The sequence below is a fragment of the Arachis ipaensis genome, chromosome B4 (assembly GCF_059453495.1).
Source record: "Arachis ipaensis isolate K30076 ecotype BB chromosome B4, ASM5945349v1, whole genome shotgun sequence".
NCBI lineage: Eukaryota > Viridiplantae > Streptophyta > Magnoliopsida > Fabales > Fabaceae > Arachis > Arachis ipaensis.
The window spans coordinates 120,502,714-120,528,426 of record NC_142439.1 but is presented as its reverse complement, the minus strand read 5'-3'; the positions used below and the strand labels follow the sequence as shown (position 1 = coordinate 120,528,426).

The following is a 25,713-nucleotide window of genomic DNA, read 5'->3' as shown; positions in this document are numbered from 1 at the left end:
CAGGTACACCATGGAGTCTCACAATCTCCTTTATGTATAACCGAGCTAGCTCCTCAAGGGTGTAAGTCATCCGAATGGGCAAAAAGTGAGCTGACTTCGTCAGTCGGTCCACAATCACCCAGATAGCATCAAAACCAGTCCTAATCCTTGGCAATCCCGACACAAAGTCCATTGCAATACTTTCCCACTTCCATTGCGGAACCTCTAAAGGTTGCAACATCCCGGAAGGTCTTTGATGTTCAATCTTTACCTTTTGACAAGTTAAGCACTTTGAAACATATTTCGCCACATCATTCTTCATACCCGGCCACCAAAACATCACCTTTAAATCATGGTACATCTTAGTACTTCCCGGGTGAATGGAGAATCCACTTTTGTGTGCCTCCCTTAAGATATCTTGCCTCAAAGTGCCAACGTCCGGCACCATGATCCTACCCTTGAATCTCCATAACCCATCTTTCTCTTCCGACACTCTCCACTGTTTTCCTTGCTCGATAGCCGGTAACACCTTCCATAACGCTTCATCATTTTCATGAGCCTTTAGGAGTTCGGACTTAAAGTCACTCGAGATTTCTAATCGGCTCAAACACAAGGTTCCAGATACTTCTCGAGCACCAATTTTTAGACTCTCGAATCCCTTGAGCAACTTCTCCTCTTGAAGCATCATCCAAGACGCATATAACGACTTTCGACTTAACGCATCCGCCACTATATTCGCCTTTCCAGGATGGTAATTTAACTCAAAGTCGTAGTCCTTCAACAATTCCATCCACCTTCTCTGCCTCATATTAAGCTCTTTCTGATCAAAGAGATACTTCAAGCTCTTATGATCAGAGAAAACTTGGAACTTAACCCCATAGAGATAATGCCTCCACACCTTCAAGGCAAACACAACCGCAGCGAGTTCCAAATCGTGCGTAGGGTAACTAACTTCATGAGGTCTCAACTGTCGTGAGGCATACGCCACCACATTATGGTGCTGCATCAGCACGCACCCTAGACCCTTCAATGAGGCGTCACAATACACCTCAAATGGCTCATTCGGCTCAGGTAACACTAACACAGGTGCAGTGGTCAACTTTTTCTTCAATGTCTGAAAGCTCTCCTCGCACTCAGGAGTCCAAACAAACGGAGTGTCTTTGCGAGTTAACTTTGTCAACGGCAAAGCTAATTGCGAAAAGCCTTTGATGAACCTTCGGTAATAGCCAGCTAAACCCAGAAAACTCCTTATCTCAGTTACTGTGGTTGGTTGCTTCCATTCCATTACAGCCTCCACCTTAGTTGGATCTACGGCTATTCCCCTCTTACTCACCACGTGACCCAAAAACTTTACCTCATCCTTCCAAAACTCACACTTAGACAATTTCGCATAGAGTTTCTTCTCCTTTAAAATTTGCAACACGGTCCGCAAGTGTTCCGCATGCTCTTCTTTGGTCTTGGAGTAAATTAGTATGTCGTCAATGAAGACAACAACGAATTTATCCAGAAACGGACGGAACACTCTATTCATGTAATCCATAAACACCGCAGGAGCGTTCGTCAACCCAAAAGACATTACAGTATACTCATAATGACCATAACGAGTCCTGAAAGCAGTCTTAGGGATATCCTCACCCCTCACCCTTATCTGGTGATAACCGGATCGCAAATCGATCTTGGAGAAAACCCCAGCTCCTTGTAATTGATCCATGAGATCATCAATCCTCGGCAATGGGTATTTATTCTTTATGGTGACCTTGTTCAGCTGCCTGTAATCCACACAGAGCCGCATACTTCCATCTTTCTTCTTTACCAGTAATACTGGAGCACCCCACGGGGAAACACTTGGTCGGATAAAGTTCTTACCCAACAATTCCTCTAACTGAGACTTTAGCTCGGCCATCTCTAACGGTGACATCCTATAAGGAGCACTTGAGATTGGTCCCGCCCCAGGCACCAACTCAATAGCAAACTCGACCTCTCGGTTAGGTGGAAATTCCTCAATATCATCGGGAAACACTTCCGGAAACTCACACACTACCGGAATCTGATCCAACTTTTGATCATCACCCGAAACACCAGCGGTTAACAACAGGATACCCTGACATTCGATTCCAGAACAGTTCACCATCATCGAATTCAAGTAATAATTATTCACCACGACCGGCCCTTCTGTATCTTCCGGCATAAAGTACACCGACTTTGTAGGACAATCAAGCAGGACATGGTTTTCGGATAACCAGTCCAATCCCAAGATAAGATCAAGACCGATCATCGGTAAGCAGATTAGATTATGGACAAAATCACGCTGCTTGAACCTAAACGAAACTTTCGGGCATCCTAGTCTAGTTACCATGGCTTCATGGGTAGCATTATACACTTTTAAGTCATAACCTAAGGTTACGATCTTCAACCCTAACTCATGGGCTTTCTCAAATGCAACGAATGAATGCGATGCTCCCGAATCAAATAAAGCATTTAAAGTTTGACCAGCCATTTCACAGTTACCTCGAATGAGTGTCTCGGATCCCTCTGCACCCACAGCTGAGGTGGTGAACACCCGACCAGTCTGTTGTGCTTTCCCAGCACCTTGCTTTTGCTTCTCTGGACAACTTGCGGCTTTATGCCCCGCCTTTCCACAATTGTAGCACAAACCCCATCCGGCCTTGCATGGTACTCCCGGATGGTGACTCCCACACCTAGTACAAGCTTGTTCATTCTGAGGTTGCTTCCCAAACTTCTTCCCTTGGAAATTGTTGTTGTTGTTGGGCCTCCTGAAAGAGCTTCCCCTCTTGAAAGACGGACCTCTAGGTGCAAAGCCCTTCCCTCGGTTCTGTGGAAATGAACCTTTGTGACTCCCTTTCTCAGCGGTTGCCCTTTTCACACACTCCTCAGCAACCCTACACTTGTTCACTAATTCGGAGAAAGTCCTAATCTCCATTGGTCCTACTGAACTGAAGATATCACTACGGAGTCCTCCTTCATACTTAACACACTTCCATTCCTCATATTCCACCGGAGTCCCTTGACACATACGAGAGAATCTGAACAGCTCCTCAAACTTGTCAGTATACTCAGATACGGACATAGTACCCTGCTTCAGCTACAATAATTCAAGCTCCTTGGCCGTCCTAGCAGAAGTCGGAAAGTACTTCTTATAGAACTCCTCTTGGAAGACATCCCAGATGATATAATCATCACCCTGCTGTAAGAGGCGTCGGATTCCTTGCCACCAATGCGACGCTCCACCAGTGAGCAAATAGGTAGCGAACTCCACACGCTGCCCTTCAGGTACCACCTGCGCTTGCAGTGCTCATTCCATAGCCTGAAACCACGTATCGGCTTCAGTCGGGCTAGTAGTTCCCTTGAACTTCGTTGGATTAACCTTCAAAAAGTTCGCCAGTGTCATCGGACCCTAAACTCCACCTCCGTCATTACCATGGTTGTTCATCTGTTGACCAAGAGCCTCAGCAGTGGCTTGCATAGCAGCAGCCATATTCTCCAACGCAATCATAAAGTTCACCGGGTCATTAGAGTTAGTCTCCGGCGCACGAGCATTAGTACGACCTCTCCCACGGCCTCTACCGCGTCCACGAGGCGCCATCTGGTTCCTATACACACCAAACAATCGATATTAAGTTGATCAGTCTCAATATCGGAAGTTTAGTACTTTAAAGTCCCAAATGCATGCTCATGAACGTTTATGCCAACTATATCAAGTAGATATACTAACAGCACATAACACACATACAGAGAATGCACAGAAGCATAGTCAGTCCATTCCTCAGGCTCTACAGGAACGAACTGCTCTGATACCATAATGTAACACCCTACCATACAGAGTCTTATGCTTAAGTCATAAGACAGAGATGGCAAGGTATTACGACCTCTAAAACAAAAATTTAGTACGTATAGTAGTATGAATAATTGATTATAACTAGGAGCCTTTGTAGAAAAAGGGGGTAAACAAAAACCGTAACTCGAACGGGCAACACTCCGATCGACAACGTAACGAACCGGGATAAACTAACGCGAGATCATATATATAAAGAGTGTCAAAAACGGGAATATCAAGACTCAAAATCCGGCTGCGAAGATAACCGGTCCGAGCATAATAATATATACATATAATAAAATAAGGAAAACCCCAAGGAAAACCCAAAGGGACACAAATACATACAACCTATTCTCCAAAATCCCCTCTAGAAGGAGTCATCACAGTTTGTATTATTTAATGGAGATAAAAGTATCTAAACAAAATATATATCCCAAAACAGAGTCCCGAGAACAAAGGATCTTCGCTAATCCAGAAGTCTCCAGCATGCCTCAACGAGAAGCCTCGCGTCCTGCATCTGAAAACCACAAAATCCGCATGGGTGAGAACCAGAGGTCCCCAGCACGGTAACAGCTTCCACATATATAATACATAATAATAGAGGAAAGCCGAAGGCAATCCTAGAACTTCCTTCAGATAATATCAAAGCTTATAAACAAGCTAAACCGTAAGTGGCAACTGACTAAAGATTCTTCAGTCTAACTAATACTTCCCTTTCCAATTCCTTCAGACCTCCCAACCACCAGCAGGAGTATAATATAGCAAACACAGTTATATCAGACAAAGAATATACAAATAGGAGCAGTTAAGACATTTAGACAATTAGCAAGTAATATGCAGTCAAATAGGCAATCTCAAACAATTCACATAGTATGCATATGATGAATGCCTGTCCCTAGTGGCTGATGATATCATCTGTCGGTTATAGAGCCAACCCGACAAGTCCTGGTAGCTAACCATTGGACTGTCCCTCTGTCGCGCATCCCCAACTCGAGTTATACTCGTTATAAACTTGATCATAAACATGATCCATATCCATCACCCTCACTGGTGAATATTTCGGGGGCGAGCTCATCCGGGTCTTTCACAGTGCCCGGCCACACTTACGACATAGGGTCAACAGAGTCTCGAGCCTTCACCTGGAGCACGTGGTGGCTAGCCACTGCTTCCTCCCAGGGATCTCGTGCCTCTGATAGTGGAAGTGCAAATCTCAATTATCAATAATTCAGCATAAGCATGCATAAATTCTCATCCATGGATCAACATCCATATCAGCCATCCGGCTCACGGTTCAGTCCAGAACCAGCCAATATTCATATTATACACAGCCTTTCCGGCTCACGGTTAAATCCATAACCAGCCGTTTCATTAGCAATTACAGCCTTTCGGCCCATGGCTTAACAAGCACTTCCACCACCATCCTCCGCATCTCACATAATCATCTTGATCCTCATTGATCATTCATTTTTCCCTTGCTTCACTCGCAAGTTACCTCATTCACTAGCCCCTTTTTAATAGCTAGGCATGTCATAATGATTTAAGACATAAATGGTGAGATCAGAGGCTTAGAAGTATGAGATTTGGCTTTTAAAACTCAAAAATCAACTTTGGGATGAAAACAGGGCCACGCGTACGCGCACTCCACGCGCACGCGTGGATGGCCTCAAAAACTCATCGACGCGCAAGCGTCATGCACGCTAACGCGTGGATTAAAGATTTGCCAATCGACGCGCACGCGCCAACCACGCGTACGCGCGGGTGTTCTCGTGCCCCAGGCACAACACTGGCACAGTTCTGGCATAACTCTCTGAAAAATGGCTGGGCATTGGGTGCAGCACAATCGGCGCGCCCGCGCACATCACGCGCACGCGTGGATGGCGCTTTCTGGAAGATCGGCGCGTACGCGCCAGGTACGCCCACGCGCAAGGGGTCATTCTGCTAAAAATTTTCTAAGTTAAAAGCTGCAGAATTCACAGATTTAAACCCCAATCTTCCAACGGACATAACTTCCTCATTTTAAATCGTCTTTCACCCGTTCTTTGAACGGCATGGACATCCCGGATCCAATTTCATTTCTAAACAGATTTGGTACAAAACGGAGATCCGTAGTCCAAGTTATGTCCCGCCAAAGTGTGCCCAAAAACCATATTTTCATACAAAACCACAAAGTGCCAATTTCAAAACAAGCCATTTCCAACTCTTTTCAAAACCAATCAAAACATGCCAAGTTCATCCCGTTTCTTTGAAATCAATCAAAATATATCAAATTCAACATCAAGCCTCCTCAACTCACACATTGACACATTACCACAAATTACCAAAATCACTATCTCATCATTTTACCCCACTTCACCCAAGTGGCTCAAACTCAAACACATTGACATATCATATACTATTCCTCATGCCAATTCTCAACAACACCAATTCCAATAAATTATTATTGTACACAATCAACATCATACTCACCATCAACATGGTTCAACCCACAATTCAACCATAACCAGTCATCAAGTATATATATCACAACATGCATATTTCTCATGCATCATACCACTAAGGCATTAATAATCATCATCACATATATGACCACATCATATATCTCAATCATTCAACAACATCAACAATTCAATGCCTATCTTAGGGCCTCTAGCCTAAGTATTTCCTACCACATTACATATTAGATACGGGAAACCGAAACCATACCTTAGCCGATTCCCCAAGCTCAACCGGAGCACTTCCAAACCACTTGTCCACAAGCTCTCAAGGTATCAACACCTCCAAGAACAGATTTTATCACACAAAACCCTCTTCCAAGCTTTCCAAAATCACCAATCAAGCTCCAATATTCACATATACACAACCTAAGCCACAATCATCATACCCATACACAACATCTCAATACCCAAACATCATAGAACAACAAATTATACTAGGGTTGAGAATCTTACCACACCCAAGGTCCAAGGAGACAAGATTAACCTTCTCCTTCAAGAGAGTTGGGTCCTATAACATCAAAGAACCCAAAATCTCAACATTTTTGCTCATGAAACTCGAAATCAAGGGCTGGAATTTCGAACAGTAAAATGTGGATTACCTCAAGATTGATTGTATGGGTTTTGTAGAGCTCTCCGCGGTGAACGCGTGGCCGCAAACGGAGCGGCAATCGGAGCTCTAGATCAAAAGTTATGGTGGTTTGAAGATCAAGTGAGAGATAGAGGTTTGAGAGAGTGTTCTTCCCCCATTTCCTCTCTTTTTCAGCGTGTTTGGTGTTGTGTGAGGAGAGAGAGAGTGCTGAAAACTAGGGTTTTGGTTTAGTTATGTTGGGCCAAGGGCCCACTTTGGGTCCGGTTGGTCCGGTTTGGCCCATTCGGTCCAATCTTGGTCCGATTTCTATAAAATTGGTACCGAAATTCTCGTCTCAATTTCCTCTATCACATTTAGCTATAAAAATAACATTTTTGGCTTTCTAGAATAAATTCTCATTTATGGGTTAATTAACCATTAATTAACCGGGTCTTACAAGGAACTTAGGTCATACATACATAGCACCATAGCTATATTCTTGGTCTGCACAAAATTGAACAAGCCTGCTAATTGTCATCTAGTTAAAAGATATTATATAAATTACACATTTTAAAAGATATTATATATAATTATTCAATAATATCCAATTTTAGGATATTAATTTACTGTTCATGTAATAAGTGTGAGAAATAATTATTTTATATTGAAGTTGTAATATATAATTGGATGTACGTGAAATATTTTTTTAAATTGCGAGTATCCTGGGATAGTAGTCCCAAATATTGACAAAGTGACTCTTAGGTGGAGAAAGAAAGTGCTGGCAGAAAGGAACTCTTGAAGCATGGGGTTTTGCCGGGTGAAGCTCCCGTTCCCAAAAGCTATTGTTGGCATTTCCGTTCCTAAAAATGGAATCACATTTTGCAAGTCAATTTCCCGTCTCTTTAATATATTTTTTTAGATTGTTGTTAACATATTCGATCCAAAAGGAGGCGATGAGACAAATATCCTACGATTAATTAAATGTTTCCTTTGGTATTGTCATTAAAAAATAAATAACTTGTCACAAAATATTTACAACAGATTCTTAAAAAATACAAACATGTAAAAAGACATTATTGTCAAAACAAAACAACCACTACAAAACAAACAACCACCTCTTCGTATGAACACCAATGTTTTATACCATTTGTTTCATACAGTGCGCTTTGTTTCTAATAATCCATAGCCCGAGAGAGACAATGCATGAACATTTAATCCAGTTTAACAACATCAATAATTACAACACTTTTTTTGAATTAGAATAAAAAAGTGGGCCAATGAATAGAATAATTAGGAAGTAATCATGTACCAGAAATCCTACGTAATTTGTTCACCAAGAGGTGTTTGGGTAGGTTTTAAAAAAAAAATAATATGATCCGAAATATATAATTTGTTGCATTTGGATTGAATCGATTTTATTTTATTTTTAAATTTGATTCAATCCAATCCAAATTATTGCTATTTGGATTGGTTTAATTTATTTGATTTTAAAAAAATTAAGACTTTATTATTAAAAGTAGGAATAACTTTTTAAGTTAGTAAAACAATTCTTATTTTATATTCACAAAATATTTATCAAATAATAATGGTTTTTTCACTAAAATAAAATAAAAAAATTATTATTTCCTCAAACATGACTTTTGAACTTTAATTTTTTAAATATGATTTTTTTGGCATTTGGGCAAGTTCGCCTCACTTTAAATATATCAGATTGAGTTTAGAAAGTTAACAATGGTAACCATTATCATTGTCTCCAGAGTACATGAGAGTATACCGTAATAAGTGGTATTTTCTTTTTGGGAAATAGTTATTTTTTTTAATATAAAATTAAAAAAATTCTTGTTAAATATGGCTTATTCCAGTGTACCTGTGTTCCATTAGACTCAGAAATGATACATTGGAAGACTCAAAAGATTCTGCCAATATCTTCCATTGATCAAGAATTTCGATTTTTGGGAAGTATCACGGCCATCCAATAAGAAGGGTTTCAGTTATTTCAACTACATTAAATGATCTTTCAAATTGGTCAAGACTATCCAGTTTATGGCCGCTTCTCTACGATCCACTAAAAAGGATCCAATGAAAAAAATATATATATTACTCCTATTGAATATTCAAATTCATTTTTCTATTATTATCTTTTTTATTTTGTGATTTTATTCTATAAATTTAATTATATTAAATTTATGCTTTAATACGTTATGCACAACAACCAGATTTTCGACGAGACCCCTTCTACTTCTAATAGGCCATGAACTAGATCAGAATCATTCTCAACGAGTCCATAAGAAGTGATCCCATTTTTTTCATCAGGTCCGGGTAGAGACCAAAGGTCTTGAGTAAATTCCTTCCCTTAGAACCGTACTTGAGAGTTTCTTGCCTCAAAGGGCCCGAAAAACTTTCTAGTTATGAATCGAGAATAGAACCAATGGGTAGAATTCTGTTGGTTCTAGTCCGATTATTTCATTTATTAAATCTTATGAAAAAATAGAATCTTTTTTTTCATTCACTATAAGAAAGGGATTTGAGATTCATCAACACTGAGTATTTGACTTTTGGAGAGTATTCTTCTGGATAAGTAACTCAGGTTTAGATGTATACATAGGGAAAGCCGTGTGCAATGAAAATTCAGACGCGGATGATTTTCATAAGAGATTCCTAACATATCATAAGATTCCCTCTCTTGGAGATGATGATAATGATTACCATTGTTAAATATGATTTTTTTTATTTATAATTAAAAAAATCCTTGAAGAAGCCATGCTTATTGTCGGTGTATTTTTGTGTACTCTTATATACTTTATATACTGGTTGGAGATCTATATACTATTTTGGAGACGATGATATGGATTAAAAATGTGGGTTTTCAAAAATTTGAGTGGAGTTCGCCGGTGTTATGCGAACCCTATAATTTTTATAGAGTTCGCGGGGTGCGGCGAACTTGCTCTAAAAAAATCGTATTTGAAAATTAAAGTTCAAAAATCGTGTTTGGGGAAATAATAATTTTTTTATTTTATTAAAAAAATATCCAAATAATAATATATAAATAAGATAAAAATAGATAAAAAATTATATATATTATATGTTCGGTTTAAATTTAATAATAAAATAATAATATTATATCACATTTTTTAAATTGGTTTAGTTTTGAGAAGTGAGTATAAAATTCGATCTAATCTATGTAGTTTAATTTGTTAAAAATGAAATATAATCTAATTTAATTTAACGCAATTTTAATTTATTTTTAATTTAAATTGGATTGGATTAGCGTTTTTGTTAAATATTTATATAGTACATCTTGCCATATTAACAATCCAGCTGGTCACATTACTATTTAACGTGTTAGATCAAATACTTAACGGAACAAATTAACTACAGAAGCTAAAACCAAAGCTTTTTAAATTTTAGAGAAAAAAAATAAGTATTTTATATTAAAATATTACATGATAAATAATGTAATCCCTTGAAGAACTAGTCTAAAAAAATTATATTTTTTTGAGTTATCTTTTTTTAAAAGATCTTTTAAAATAAATAAATTAAAAGAAATTTTATATTTGGATATCTCGTATAAAAGGATCTTTTTATCAATCAATTATGTTTGGGTACAACAGTATAGAATTATTTTTTTTGTTTATTTATATGTTAAAAATATCTTTTTAAAAGAAAAAAGACCTTTTTTAAAAAAATATAAATTGTAATTTTTCAAAAAAATATATTTTTTTAGTACTTTTACTTTTATATACTATTAAAGATTTATCAAATAGCTAAAAAAAGATCTTTTTTAATAATTTTTTTATCTATTTAATGACACCCAAACAAGCATAATTTACATATTTTTAAAAAGATATTTTTTCTTAAAATAGATTTATTTTACATAATAAATAAACAAAAAGTACTTTTATATTATTGTTTCTAAACATAATTGATAGATAAAAAGGTATTTTTGCATGAAATATCTAAACATAAAATTACTTTTACTTTTCTAAAAAATAAAAAAAAACAACTCCAGTTTTTTTTTTCTCAAAAACTCACCTAAACAAGCCAAGCTTTTAAACCAGAAAAAAGAAACTATTTTTTTTCATGATGGATAGAATGCAATAATACTAATATACAATAGGTTTGATTATTCTTTTGATCCCTATAGTTTCAATAAATTTTTTATTAGGTATATATATATATATATATTTAATTGAGTCTTATACTACTTTTAATTTTATAAATAGATCCCTTTTATATAAAAAACGTTAAAATTAACAAAATATTTTTCCCAAGATACAAGTAGTCAAAGATCTAGTTAGATTTTTAATTATGAATACCTTCAATTCGTAAAGAAATATTCAGTTAACTCTATTATTTTTTACACTATGAAGAACTTAACTATAAAACTAATAGCAGTGTAGGAACCCAATTGAAAGAAAAAAAGTATAAAGAGTAGAATTTAAAGGGTGGAATTTAATATAAAGCAGGACATTAATTACTATTATTCAACTTGTTCATTTTTTACACTAAATTTTATAAAAGTCGTGCCCCATAATAAAAAGAATATTCTCATTTAATGCATTTTGACTTGAAAATTTATTCTAAAATTTTGTTTGTTGTCCTTCCATATTTGCCATGAATATTGTCAACTTCTATTCTATAAAACCATTATAAATAGGATGATTGAAAAACTTTGAGACATCATAAATGTAAGACCCGGTTAATTAACGGCTAATTAACCCATAAATAAGAATTTATTCTAGAAAGCCAAAAATGTTATTTTTATAGCTTAATATGATAGAGGAGATTGAGACGAGAATTTCGGTACCAATTTTATAGAAATCGGACCAAGTTTGGACCGAACAGGCCAAATCGGGCCAACCGGACCCAAAGTGGGCCCTTGGCCCAACTAAACTAAACCAAAACCCTAGTTTTCAGTACTCTCTCTCCTCACAACACTCTCATTCACGCTGAAATGGTGGAGAGGAAGGGAAGAACACTCTCTCAAGTTCTATCTCTCACTTGATCTTCAAATCACCATAACTTTTGATCTAGAGCTCCAATTGCCGCACCGTTTGCGGCCACGTGTTCGCCGCGGAGAGCTCTATAAAACCCATACAATCAATTTTGAGGTAAGCCACATTTTATTCTTCGAAATTCCAGCCCTTGTTTTCGAGTTTCATGGGTAAAATGTTGAGATTTTGGGTTCTTTGATGTTATAGGTGTAAGACCCAGAACTTTTGAAAAGTCTTATTATGATCAAGTCTCAAAATCATATGGTTATTTATAGCCTTAATTTCAGAAATTATTTTATTAAAGATAATTAATGCAAGTTTTGATTTATTGGATTTAAGATAAGCTATGATTATTATCCAATTTTATAATTATTGGATTATTTTCTATATTTGAATTATAAAGTTGATAGTTATAAAATAATAAGTATTTTATAATGATTTGGATTGGATAAGTAATATTTTAGAATATTGATATTACTATTTTGGAAAATGAAGAAAATAAGTATATTATTTCTAATTATTTGGTGGGGACATTTTATTGAAAATAATTTATGAAATTGATGAGCAAATAGTATTTTTATACATTATTATTAATGGATTAGAATTTATTTCTAATTACTATAATATCCCTATTTTTATTTGAAATTACAAAAATGTCCCTAACCCTAATTTTTGAAAAAAGAAACCCTAACCCATGACCCGGTTCCCTTTAGCCACACCCCCAACCTTTCCTTTCTCTCAGCAGCAGCAACACACGCTGAGTTTCCTTTGTGTTCCCTGAAAGAAACAGAAAACAAAGAAAGAAAGAAAGAGATCTGAGGGGGAGTAGAGGAGATCGGAGGAGAAGGAGGGGAGGGGGCCTTTGCCGCCACCTCCATCACGCGTTTCTGTTGACCTGGAACCACCACCGTTGCGCCACCACGTCGCCACCGCCACTGTGCCATGGAGAAGAGGGAGAACTCGCGCCGTCTCCGCCACTGTTGATCCATCGAAGCTGGCGCGAGAGAAGAAGAGGAGAGGGCGCTGTCTTGCGCCGTCGCCGTCGCACCTGGGTGCCGCGGCTGCCCGCGCTACGGTCGTCGCCGTTGGTCCACCGAGGGTCGCCATCGAAGCTGAGACATGGAGAGAGAGGGTACGCGAGCGAGAAGGGTCTGAGGGCCTGAAACTGCCGCTCTTGGTCTCGTCGGCAAAGCCATGGCCGCCGTCATCGGAACAGAAGGCGAGAGAGAGACAGAGAGCTCGCGGTGGGGGAAAAGACAGGCGCCGCCGTGCTGCACGAAGCTATCGCCGCCGTTTCTGCCGCCGGTAAGCCTCGGTTAGCACCGCCGAAGCTCCGGCCGTCACCGTCGTTGAGGAAGCTCACCGGAGTTGCTGGAGGTTGCCGCCGCTTTGCCTGGTTGTGTTGAGTCGCGCCGCCATGCCTGGCCGCCGGAAAACCCCGCTGCCGTCGCCGGAAAACTCTTCCGGTAAGGGTTTTTGAATTCGGTCTTCATTCGTTTAAGATTTTGGAAGCTTTAACGTCTCTGTATGTGGGTTCCAGGCGCCATTGCCGGAGTCTGGTCACCGCTACTACTTGAGGTGGCTGCCGGGCTGCTGCCGAACCGGTTCGGAGACCGCCGCTGTTCCGGTTTAGCCATTCCTTCTTCGGTTCGGTAAGCGTTTCGATTTGAAAGCCCTTTCGTTACTGTTCTGTAATCTCACGCTGAGGTTTATGGCGTTAATTGCTATAAGATTGAGTTTCGGTTGTTGTATGTTACGATTAGAGTTGTTGAGACTGTTGCGAAAGTGGCTTGGAACAGAGGTTTTGGCTGCCGGGATTTTGATTGTTGATCTCGGGTTAAGGCGGAAAGGACTCTATGAGACTTTTGGGTTATGGATTTGCGTTTCGAGGTAGGGGCGCTTTCCAAAAACTATAGTTTATTATTGGAATTATTACATATGGGTACTGATGTGAGATATTGTGTATTTGGTGATTGTATCTGCCTTATGTATTATTTGATTGACTCGAATGACTATGGATATTGGTTTGGCCGAATTGTTGTGTGGCTTGTGAAATGTAACGTTTGAAGTTGATTCTTTAAAGATTTGAAATGAGTTTAATCCGTTGAGGATTGGTTTGAATTGAGTCAATTATTTTGATGATGTGGAAGATAGAATACTCTTGAAATTCAGCCTGTGTTGCTTTAATTGATTTGGTTTTGATAAACGATTTATTGCTGAACCGATTCTTTAAAGCTTTGGAAATGAGTTAAATCGGTTGATATTGAGTTGATTTTTGAAATGGCTTCCTTGAGATATGCCACTGAGGCGACTGTTGGATTTAGCTTGCTTTTGAATTGATTTCTGGTTTTGAGCTGTTGAAAAAGAATGAGAAACGGTTTAGTTGGGACCCGAACCGGGTGGCAAAAGTCCAAGTTTTAGGGGAGGTGCTGCCGAAATTTCTATAGAATCCGAGTCCTTATTTGAGATGTTAATTGGGGAATTTTGAGTTTAATGCCTTTCCTATCTATTTTGAGGATTGTGAAATTATGGCTTCTTTATTACCTTTACTTGGAGCAATTAAGAAAGCAATGAAGTTATGCTTTGAAAGAATTATTGAAAAGAGAATCATGATTTATCCTTATTTTCTAAGAAGAACAGTATGTCTTTGGGTACAATTCATTTGAAAGAGAATTTTGCTTTGAGGCTGTTTTAAAAGGTAAAACGGGTTTATGTTTTTCTCTATTAAACACAAAGATTGTCCCTTGGGAGAGTTTTCGTGATTTTAAAAGGAATTGGATTTCGATTGATAAGCCTCATTATTTTGACGTTTTAAATAAGATTCAAAGTATCTTTTGAACTCTAGTTTAACACAACGAAAATGATTCTCTTATCAGTTTGAAACGCTTCAGATTTAATTATGGAATTGAAGCCGGTTTTGTTTAAGTAAAGGAAATGGTTTTGAAAGAAGTAAAGGTTACGTGACTCGGTTTGGCTTAGATCCTATTTTCTTACTCAAATCATAAAGCCAATGTTTTAATGATTTTAAATGAATTTGGCGAAATGAGATATGTTATTCTCCCCTAAATACTTGGGACTCTGCCGAGAAACTTTGTTATAAAATCCCATTGTTGAATGGATGATTTTGAATGTTTCAAAATAAATCTTTAACTTGCCATGGTTATGGAAGTTTGGAAAGAGGATGCCGAGAGTGGCATTGTTTTCAAAGGGGAATTTACCTTGAGTAAAAGTGGCTTATGAGCCTGAGATGATTTGAGAAATGAGATCTTTAAAGCCAAGGCTGAAAAGAGTTGAAACTCGATTTCAAAGTGAAATGAATTGAGAAAATGATTTATGGCTTAAATGCCGACTTCATGAATTTAATGATGTTGAATGGTGGAAGTGCTGTTTTGTTGTGAGCCGGAATGGCTGTGTATGATTATACATATTGGTTGGTTTTGGATTGAACCGTGAGCCAGAATGGCTGTGTATGATATGAATATTGGCTGGTTTTGGACTGAACCGTGAGCCGGATGGCTGAGATGGATGTTGATCCATGGATGAGATTGAATGCATGTTTATGCTGAATCATTGATAAATGTGAATGTTGCACTTCCACTATCTGAGATACGAGTTTCCCTGGGTAGTAGCAGTGGCTAGCCACCACGTGCTCCAGGTCGAGACTTGATACTCTGTTGACCCTATGTCGTAAGTGTGGCCGGGCACTGTGAAAGGCCCGGATGAGCTCGCCCCCATAAATATTCACCAGTGATGGTGATGGATAAATATTCACCAGTGAGGGTGATGGATATGGATCATGATTATGATCAAGTTTATGATGAGTATAACTCGAGTTGGGGATGCACGACAGAGGGACAGTCCAATGGTTAGCTACCAGGACTTGTCGGGTTGGCTCTATAACCGACAGATGATATCATCAGCCACTAGGGACAGGCATGCATCATATGCATTTGTGTGACATTGGTTGGGTGTGCATATTATACTTGGTTTGCCTATGTGATTAATTGCTAACTGTTCTACTTGTAATAACTGTTTGTTTGTGCTTGAACTTCCTATCTGTGTTTGCATCTGGGACTCTGTTGGATTGTGGTGATTGGTTGTTGGTTGGATTGTTTGGGCCTAGGGCCGTGGTTGGAATGAGATGAACTGATGGTTGATTTCGGTCTTGTGTTTCTGGTTTGGAATAAAATATGAAAGGCTATTTTGGTTTCGCTTAGATAAACCGTTTTGAAAGGCTTTTGAGTTTTTGAGAATTGAACGGTTCTTCTTTCTGAAGAGATTTCCGACTTTACTTTCATTGTAAACCGTTGTTTTTGAAAAGAGGCATAAGACGGTTATGAATCACTGGTGCGATTATCTTCATGTATCCTATTACAGTAATTCCTAAAAACCCTCTACTGAGAACCCTTTCGAGGATGATGTTCTCACCCCCCTACATTTTTCCCCTTTCAGGATATGGGCGCAGAAGTTACGAAGAGCTTATTTAATTGTTGTTGTGATGCTCTGTATTGTTTTAGTTATGGTTTATTGTACCCTCGCCTTGATCTTGATATAACCTGTAAGAGGGATAGGAATTGTATTGGATTATGTTTGTAATATTACTTATATATATATGTATGTATATATGTGGATGTACTCTTTATGAGTTTTTGTAAGTTGTATGGTATTTATGGATGTACGTTATCGAACGAAAGTATTTTTGGGAGCGGTATTACGGTTTAAAGTTTTAAACAGGCTCATATTTTTAGTATTAAATAGTATAAGTGTCGTCGTAATGTCCGAGCTATCAGAGTCGCGCAGCCGGAAGTGTGAGCTCTGGTAGTTAGGGTGTTACAATAGGACCCAACTCTCTTGAAGGAGAAGGTTAACCTTGTCTCCATAGATCTTGGGTATGGTAAGATTCTCAACCCTAGTGTAATTTGTTGTTCTATGATGTTTGGTATTGAGATGTTGTGTATGGGTATGATGATTGTGGCTTAGGTTGTGTATATGTGAATATTGGAGCTTGATTGGTGATTTTGGAAAGCTTGGAAGAGGGTTTTGTGTGATAAAATCTGTTCTTGGAGGTATTGAGACCTTGAGAGCTTGTGGACAAGTGGTTTGGAAGTGCTCCGGTTAAGCGTGGGAAATCGGCTAAGGTATGGTTTCGGTTTCCCGTATCTAATATGTAATGTGGTAGGAAATACTTAGGCTAGAGGCCCTAAGATAGGCATTGAATTGTTGGTGTTGTTGAATGGTTGAGATGTATGATGTGTTCATATATATGATTATGAATATTGATGCCTTGATTGTGTGATGTATGAGAAAATGCATGTTGTGATATATGCTTGATGAATGATTAAGGTTGAATTGGTGGGTGGTACCATGTTGATGGTGAGTATGATGATAATTATGTATAATGATGATTGATTAGAAATGGTATTATTGGAAATTGGGATGAGGAAGGATGTATGATATGATATTGTGTTTGTCCTTTAGCCATTTGATTGAGAAGTGTTAAAATGGTTGGATGTGGTTTTGGAAATTTTGGTAAAGTGTCAATGTGTGAGTTGAGGATGGCTTGATATTGATATTGGTACATTTTGATTGATTTCAAAGAAAAGGGATGAAATTGGCATGTTTTGATTGATTTTGAAAAGAGTTGAAAGTGGCTTGTTTTGAAAATGGCACTTTGTGGTTTTGTATGAAAATATGGTTTTTGGGCATACTTTGACGAGACATAACTTGGACTACGGATCTCTGATTTGTGCCAAATCTATTTAGAAATGAAATTGGATCCGGGATGTCCATGCCGTTCGAAAAACGGGTGAAAAACGATTTAAAATGAGAAAGTTATGTCTGTCGGAAGATTGGGGGTTGAATCTGTGAATTCTGCAGTTTTTAACTTAGAAAATTTTTAGCAGAATGACCCTCGGCGCGTAGGCACACCTGGCGCGTACGCGCCGTTCTTCAAGAAAGCACCATCCATGCGTGCGCGCGGTGTGCGCGAGCGCGTCGATGCGCTGCACCAAATGCCCAGCCATTTTTCCGAGAGTTGTGCCAAAGTTGTGCCAGTTTTGTGCCTGGGGCGCAAGAGCACCCACGCGTACGCGTGGCTGACGCTTTCGCGTCGATGAGTTTTTGGCCATCCGCGCGTGCGCGTGGAGTGCGCGTACGCGTGGCCCTGTTTTCATCCCAAAGTTGATGTTTGAGTTTTAAAAGCCAAATTTCATACTTCTAAGCCTCCGATCTCACCATTTGTGTCTTAAATCATTATGATATGCCTAGCATGAGAAGAGGGGCTAGCGAATGTGGTAACTTGCGAGTGAAGCAAGGGAAAAATGATTGATCAATGAGGATCAAAGATGATTATGTGAGATGTGGAGGATGGCGGTGGAAGTGCTTGTTATGCCATGGGCCGAAGGGCTGTAATTGTTAATGAATTGGCTGGTTATGGATTTAACTGTGAGCCAGATGGCTAGAGTATTGCCATGTTACGGCGGAGCCATGATTATGGCTAAGTATAAATGCATATATGCTGTTGAATGAATTGTGAATGTTTGCACTTCCACTATCGGAGATGAGGGTTTCCCTGGGAGGAAGCAGTGGCTAGCCACCACGTGCTCCAGGTTGAGACTCGAAGCTCTGTTAACCCTATGTCGTAAGTGTGGCCGGGCACTGTGAAAGTCCCGGATGAGCTCGCCCCCGTAAATATTCACCAGTGAGGGTGATGGATATGGATCATGATTATGATCAAGTTTATGATGAGTATAACTCGAGTTGGGGATGTGCCACAGAGGGACAGTCCAATGGTTAGCTACCAGGACTTGTCGGGTTGGCTCTATAACCGACAGATGATATCATCAGCCACTAGGGACAGGCATTCATCATATGCATTCTATGTGAATTGTTTGAGATTGCTTATTTGACTGCATATTACTTGCTATTTGTCTAAATGCCTTAATTGTTTTTATTTGTATATCTCTTGTCTGATATAACTGCGTTTGCTATATTATACTCCTGCTGGTGGTTGGGAGGTCTGAAGGAATTGGAAAGGGAAGTATTAGTTAGACTGAAGGACCTTTAGTAAGTTGCCACTTACGGTTTAGCTTGTTTATAAGCTCTGATATTATCTGGAGGAAGTTCTAGGATTGCCTTCGGCTTTCCTCTATTATTATGTATTATATATGTGGAAGCTATCACCATGCTGGGGACCTCTGGTTCTCACTCATGCGGATTTTGTGGTTTTCAGATGCAGGATGTGAGGTTTCTCGCTGAGGCATGCTGGAGACTTCTGGATTAGCGAAGATCTTTATTCTCGGGGCTCTGTTTTGGTTTATATATCTTGTTTAGATACTTTTATCTCCATTAAATAGTACAAACTGTGATGACTCCTCTTATAGGAGATTTTGGAGAATAGGTTTCTGTATTTGTGTCCCTTTGGGTTTTCCTTGGGATTTTCCTTATTTTATTATATGTATATATTGCTATGCTTGGACCGGTTATCTTCGCAACCGGATTTTGAGTCTTGATATTCCTGTTTTTGACATTCTTTATATATATGATCTTGCGTTAGCTTATCCTTTGCTCGTTACGTTATCGATCGGAGTGTTACGCTTTCGAGTTGCGGTTTTTGTTTACCCCTTTTTGACAAAGGCTCCTAGTTATAAATCCTTATTCATACTACTATACGTACTAAATTTTTGGTTTTAGAGGTCGTAATACCTTGCCATCTCTGAATTATAACTTAAGCATAAGACTCTGTATGGTAGGGTGTTACAATAAAATTTGTTAATCTTATGTATTCTCTAAATAGCTTTAGTGCTAACAATGGCTCCTTTCTCTTGCCAATGCCATGCCAAAAATCATTACATATTTCGATGGTTTTTTAATTTCATATGCACAGGTGGTGATAACAACCATGACAATATCAAATCAAGTCAATAAAGTACCAAAACTTTTTATTATGATTCTTGAGTAGGTAATTACATTTTCTTTTAATTTGTTTGCTATATACAACATGTTTGTATACAAAAAATTTCTTGTTACTTTTATGATAAACTAGAATAGTTGGGGCAATGTACATATAACTTATGCTTTTCTTTTGAATTCAAGATATCTTGCAGCTGAAGGAGTCCTTGCGATTCACTTTCTCAAGCATTACCTTTAGATCCATCTCTTTCTTCCAACAAAATTTATCTTTTGATGATAAAGATAAATATGGTGAAGGTGGTAGCAGCAGCACCAGTGATAGCAATGGTGGTGGTGGCGTTTTTAGCTGTGGTGGAGGTGGTGGAATCATTGAAGGATAGAAGGAATAAAAATAAGTAAATGTATAAAAATATATTTAAATAATAAAAGATAAAATTAAAATTTATGTTAAGTATTCAGATAAAATTGGAAAGCATCTTTGGTTAGTTGATGATGAACATATGGTTCAGGAATGGAAAAAGAAAATTTTTTATGATTTAGGCAAAGATTTTTTTCATATTTTACGTATTTCTCATACAAAGAATGTATCATACGAAAGAACAAATTACAAAAATTTTAGAATAAATTTCAAATCCAATCATTTCATTAAGTTCCACTTATTCACTGTATTTTTGTATTATTTTTGTTAACTTTAATACATACTATAAGAATGTATCTATATGACTTGACTTTTATTTATAGCTTTAGAGTTGAGACATTAGTATTACATATTTACAAAGGAAAGACCAACACATGTTTTATTTAATTCTATAAGGGATTTTGCAACACAATTTTACGTACAATCTTTAAAAATTGAAATTCGCAGTCATTAGTGAAAAAGATATATTGTTTTTATCTTTTCATCAAATCATCATGCATGAATCTTCTTTAGGATCTTAAAGTAAAATAGTATCACCACTGTCTCAAAATCTTCGAACTCAGATCCAACATTCTCCATTGATCTGCCCATCATATATTACTTCTTTTGCACGAAAAAATAAAATAAAATAAATTTCAAACAAAATGAAATCAATCACAAAATAAGCTTATGAGTAAAGGATCATCAAAATTGGTATACCTTATAATTTAATGTAGGAACTTAGGTCATACGTACATAGCACCGTACACTACAACAAAAATCATTTTTAGCGAAAAAATTTTAGCGGCCATAATACAATGGTTACTATTTTTTTAATTTAACCTATGTTTTTGTGGCCATTATATATTTGTCATTATTAATATATGTTATAATGGTAATTATTATTGCCACTAAATTATTATCTTTGTACTTTTATTTTTAATTTTTTCAAAATTAATAACGGCCATTAATATTATTACCGGTAAAAGGTGTTCTTAAAGTAAATTGATTGAAAAAAAAAAGAGAAAATAAAAAAGCTATGTTCATGTTTCTGGGTAAAAAGTTCATGCCCTGGGTAAAGCCACAAAACTCTCTTCCGTCGAACTCACTTCCTTCCATCGCCGATTACCGCCGCCGTAGGCCTTGCCACCGCCAATTACTCTTTTCCACTCATTCAAACTGCATCTCGATTTATGTTTCATCTATTCTCCACCTCAGTTGTCTCAGATCCACCATCGCCAACGTCCTCCAGTTCCAGAGCCTCTGTTGCTGCATCATCCTTCTGAGTAGAATTGCTGACAACTTGTAGCTGTGGATTTCGGCAACAACTACACCTTCTCCAACTACTCCGAAAGCGGTGGAGATCATAGCTTCCGATCGCAATTGTTCGTCGTTTTAACGTTGAAGCTTAGTGAACGGCCAAATTTGTTATGAAATTAGGTTATAATAACGTGAATCTTCCTAATTATTTTGATTTTTTTATATTTCAGTTTGTTCTCTTTTTCTCCAATGGCAGCTCCTCTTACTACTGCATTCTCGCCGATTTCTTGTTTTTCTTCTAGTTGCTGTGTTGAGCTTACCACATCACCGGTACTATTCTCTTTTCTCACACATGTTTATTACTATTGCTCCACCAAATGCTTTTGTTTGTTATATTTATGAATCTTAGTTTGAGTGGAATGACAACTAAGGAAGACTTTGAAGTGAGGGAGAAATTGAAAATGAAAATGAAAAATAAAAAAGAAAATCAGCTTTTGAAAGAAATAGGTAAACATGTAATTTACAATGCATTTTAGCTAGCATAGAAATTGTTGGATGAAGAGGAGTACCTTGATTCAAGGGATTTTGCATAATTCTATTTGACTTTGATCAACAAAGAAAAAGAAGAGAAAGAGAAAAAAGAAGGAAGAACATTTTTCTTTTTCTTTTTTTCCCAGCTCAAGGTGGTTCAACTTAGAAGAACATTTTCCTTTGAGGTTTGATACACTTTGATGCTATGTGCTTCTTGAAGATCATGCATGATTATGTATGCGCGATTGATTATCTTCAAGTATTTGTGTGTTTATTGTCTTGATTTATGACTTTCTAACAGACAGTTCTTGATCATAATGATACTAGAATTCCAGCACTTTCTGATGAGACTAAGTTGGAAAGTGTTTCATCTGAAGATCGCCATGGAAGGTGGGCGAGTGACTTTCAAAATTGTTCTTTCATACCACGGGGCATCTTTTGATGGGTGGCAAAAGCAACCAGGATTGAGTACCGTTCAAAGGCAAGAGCATTTTTCCCTTATTGCGGACTTAAGAAATGAGCAAATTGGGCTTTAATGTTACAAAATTCACTCTCTTTTGTACATTAGTATGATGTCTATGATAAATCCATGACCTATTACTTGTTTTTTAAATTGCATGTTAAAAGTATGTTTTATTGAATTATCTTTCTGAATTTGTTTAGTTAACTAATCCACTTCTTGCTCTTGTACTCTTTTCTCAATGCAGTATAGTAGAAGGTTCACTTGGCAAATTTGTTAATGAAAAGAAAACTCAACTGCTCAAAGATAAAGGTTGTTGCAGGTTGTACTGACAAAGGGGTGACAGCACTTCAACAAGTCTGTTCTTTTTGTAAGTAAATTCTGATGACTGGAGGGGGTCGAATTATTTTTTTAAGCTGCAATTTGTAGCTAATGTTTTGATGGAAATATCAATTACCATGTCCAAAAGTGAACAAACAAAATGGAAAATTTTATTGAGTCATAGTTTATATTGAGATAAAAAATTTTGTTGTTTGTTTTGTTTGATTTATAACAAAATTTTAATTTTTTAAGTGCATTATTTGTAAATGTGCTTTGGTTAATAATCAATTTATATGATACCCCTTTTTTCTTTGAAGCCAACAAGAAGACGAACGTAAAATTATCAATGATGGAGTATCTTCAGTGGCAGGTTATTAATCTCTTTCATTTCACCTTATGCTACTTTTAAAATCCCCTTCTCTTCTTTTTTTTTTTCCAATTGCATCCTAGTTATATTGCAGGTAATTTGTTTTCTCTGATATTTGTTCCATTTTGGGTTTGAGCAAAGTAACTTGCTTTTTCAGAAGACAAAGTGATTAATGATATGTATGAATTGACTCTGTCATTAACCTTATAACCATTGTTAGCATTGGACTCGTGTTTCTTTAAATTTGATTGATTTGGTGTATTTTTTAATTCTTTAGGCTATTTGTGTTTCCAGAAACAGAAATAAAGTATTTTATCTCTACAAAGGTAAAATCAAAGTACAACTATCAAGGACATGAACATATATATAATTATATATCATCATTTAATTTCCATGTTTGAAAGAGGAAAAGTACTAAATTGCACATTCTAGCTAGTAAGCTTCATCCCTTTAGTGAAGCGTTGAACAGATAGATATATGCTACATAGGATAAAGTACCTAATCATTGAACTTCAAATATATTTCTACAACGTTGCAATAATTGAATAAAAAATAGAATTCATTTTATGACACAACATATATTTCTACAACTTTGAAAATAATATCAATCCTTGTGTAAGAGTGAAAAAGAATGAAAGCTGGTTAGATAATAAACCTGAATTCAATTTAATCATGCATGTATATAGTATATATTTGTTCAAACTTTGAAGTTAAAAGTTTCTTTAATCAATCAAGTAAAAATTGCTAAGACTACTACAAAAATAAGAATAGAACTATATTTGAACTAAATAGTTTTAAGTGAAAAATTAGACCTTACACTTTTTAGACACTCATTTTGTATATATATATAAAGATGGAGCACATACAAAGTCCACTATTGGAAGACTTTCTAGGACAATCATTGTTTCTTGATTTTGGAAATGGATCTGCCAGAAATTCTGACATAGAAATTATTAGCAGTCAAGAGGAACTGAAATTCTATTATCAGGTAATAACAAGTGTACTTCTGTGTTCTAGGAACTTAACGGATAAATGCATTAGATGAATGATCTTTATTTATATTAACAAATTTCAAATGTCTCATTTATTCTCTTGAAAACATCTTTGTGTATGTTGGCACTTCTTTCATTCCTACCTTTTTAGTGTAATTTATTGGTGTTTATTGCAGACTCAAAAGCTTATAAATTTATGTTGGCACTTTTTTTATTCCTATCTTTGTGTATGTTTGCATGAAGAGGATCATGGAATTCTTTGGAAGCATCAAGACTGGAAAATTGGCTTAGCAAAAGTTCGAAGGTCTAGAAAGCTTTCAGTGTCGTTTCTATGCACGGTGGCTAACTATGAGTATGCATTTTTTTGGCATTTTTATCAGGCAAGTAGAATATCACAGTTTGATTTGCTTTTTTTCTTGTTGCACAAATTCACTAATATCAAGTGACCACTCTTTAAACATTATTGAAAGTGATGGTTTTTGTTGCTCCAGGATGGAAAGATTGAAGCCGAAGTTAAGCTTATTGGAATTCTCAGCTTATGAGCATTGATGCCTGGAGAGCTTTAAAAATATGGAACCATGATTGCTCCAAGTCTATATGCTCTGATTCATCAACACTTCTTTGTTGCTTGCATGGACATGGCTATTGATTCTAAACCTGGTGAAGCTTTGGCCTTTCCTTGAGTCTAAAGATGCCAAGTTTACCATTTTGTAGCATAATATTTCATTTTGAAGTTAACATTATTACTCTGTCAATGTGTTTGGTGACTATAATGTTTATAATATTACTTTTAGCATAATTATAGGCTCGTCGTATTTTTTGTTGTTTAGATTTATAACATTATTTATTACTTTTTAAGAGAAATTTATGTACCAATATTTGAGTTTAATGAAATATCTCATTTTGTAGTAATTAATTTCAGTATGTTTATATTATGCATAATGATAATAATTGTTGACAAAAATAATTGAGATTCTAGGAAAAAAATAGTTAGTTGCTTCTAAGAAAATGAGTATAATATAACTAAAAAAAGTCTTAAGATTTTAGTAGAAATAGTAATGACAACAAAAAGTGAATAACATTATAATTTTAGAATAATTTTTAGTGGCCATATAAATTGTTGGTAAAATAGGTTTTGGCGGCAATAGTAATGGCTACTAAAAGTGAATAACATTGCAATCTTAGAATTACTTTTGGTGGCCATATAAATTGCCAAGAAAATGGTTGCTAAAAGTTATATACTTTTTGCGGCCATTAAAAAGGTCTTTACCGGCAAATATTATAATTGCCATTAAAACCTTTTAGCGACGAAGCATAAGACGGCTAATGTCTAACTGCCGGTAAATGTATTAGCAGCTATTTTTATTGCCGCTAAAAACAAAATAAATGGCCGCTAAAAGTGATTTTTCTTGTAGTGATAGCTATATTCTTGGTCTGCACAAAATTGAACAAGCCTGCTAATTGTCGTCTAGTTAAAAGATATTATATAAATTACACATTTTAATTTTAATGCATTGATATAGTAAAATATTATTATATATAATTATTCAATAATATCCAATTTTAGGATATTAATTTACTGTTCATGTAATAAGTGTGAGAA

General features: G+C 36.8%; 1 protein-coding gene across 1 annotated transcript; it reads left to right on the top strand.

The window, feature by feature from the left end:
- The first annotated feature begins 22,709 nt into the window (after positions 1–22,709).
- LOC110271169 (uncharacterized) lies at positions 22,710–24,401 on the top strand. Its single transcript, XM_088483476.1, has 4 exons — positions 22,710–22,800; positions 23,069–23,121; positions 23,972–24,106; positions 24,354–24,401. The coding sequence occupies exons 1-4, from the start codon at positions 22,710–22,712 to the stop codon at positions 24,399–24,401; spliced, it is 327 nt and encodes a 108-aa protein (XP_088339602.1).
- Positions 24,402–25,713: the final 1,312 nt, after the last annotated feature.

Bases quoted from the DNA above. Each gene is read 5' to 3' on its own strand.
- LOC110271169 (XM_088483476.1), top strand. From the start codon at position 22,710: ATGAAAAGAAAACTCAACTGCTCAAAGATAAAGGTTGTTGCAGGTTGT. The intron at 22,801-23,068 runs GTAAGTAAATTC...TTTTCTTTGAAG, and splicing joins TCAACAAGTCTGTTCTTTTT to CCAACAAGAAGACGAACGTA. The intron at 24,107-24,353 runs GTAATAACAAGT...GTTTGCATGAAG, and splicing joins AACTGAAATTCTATTATCAG to AGGATCATGGAATTCTTTGG.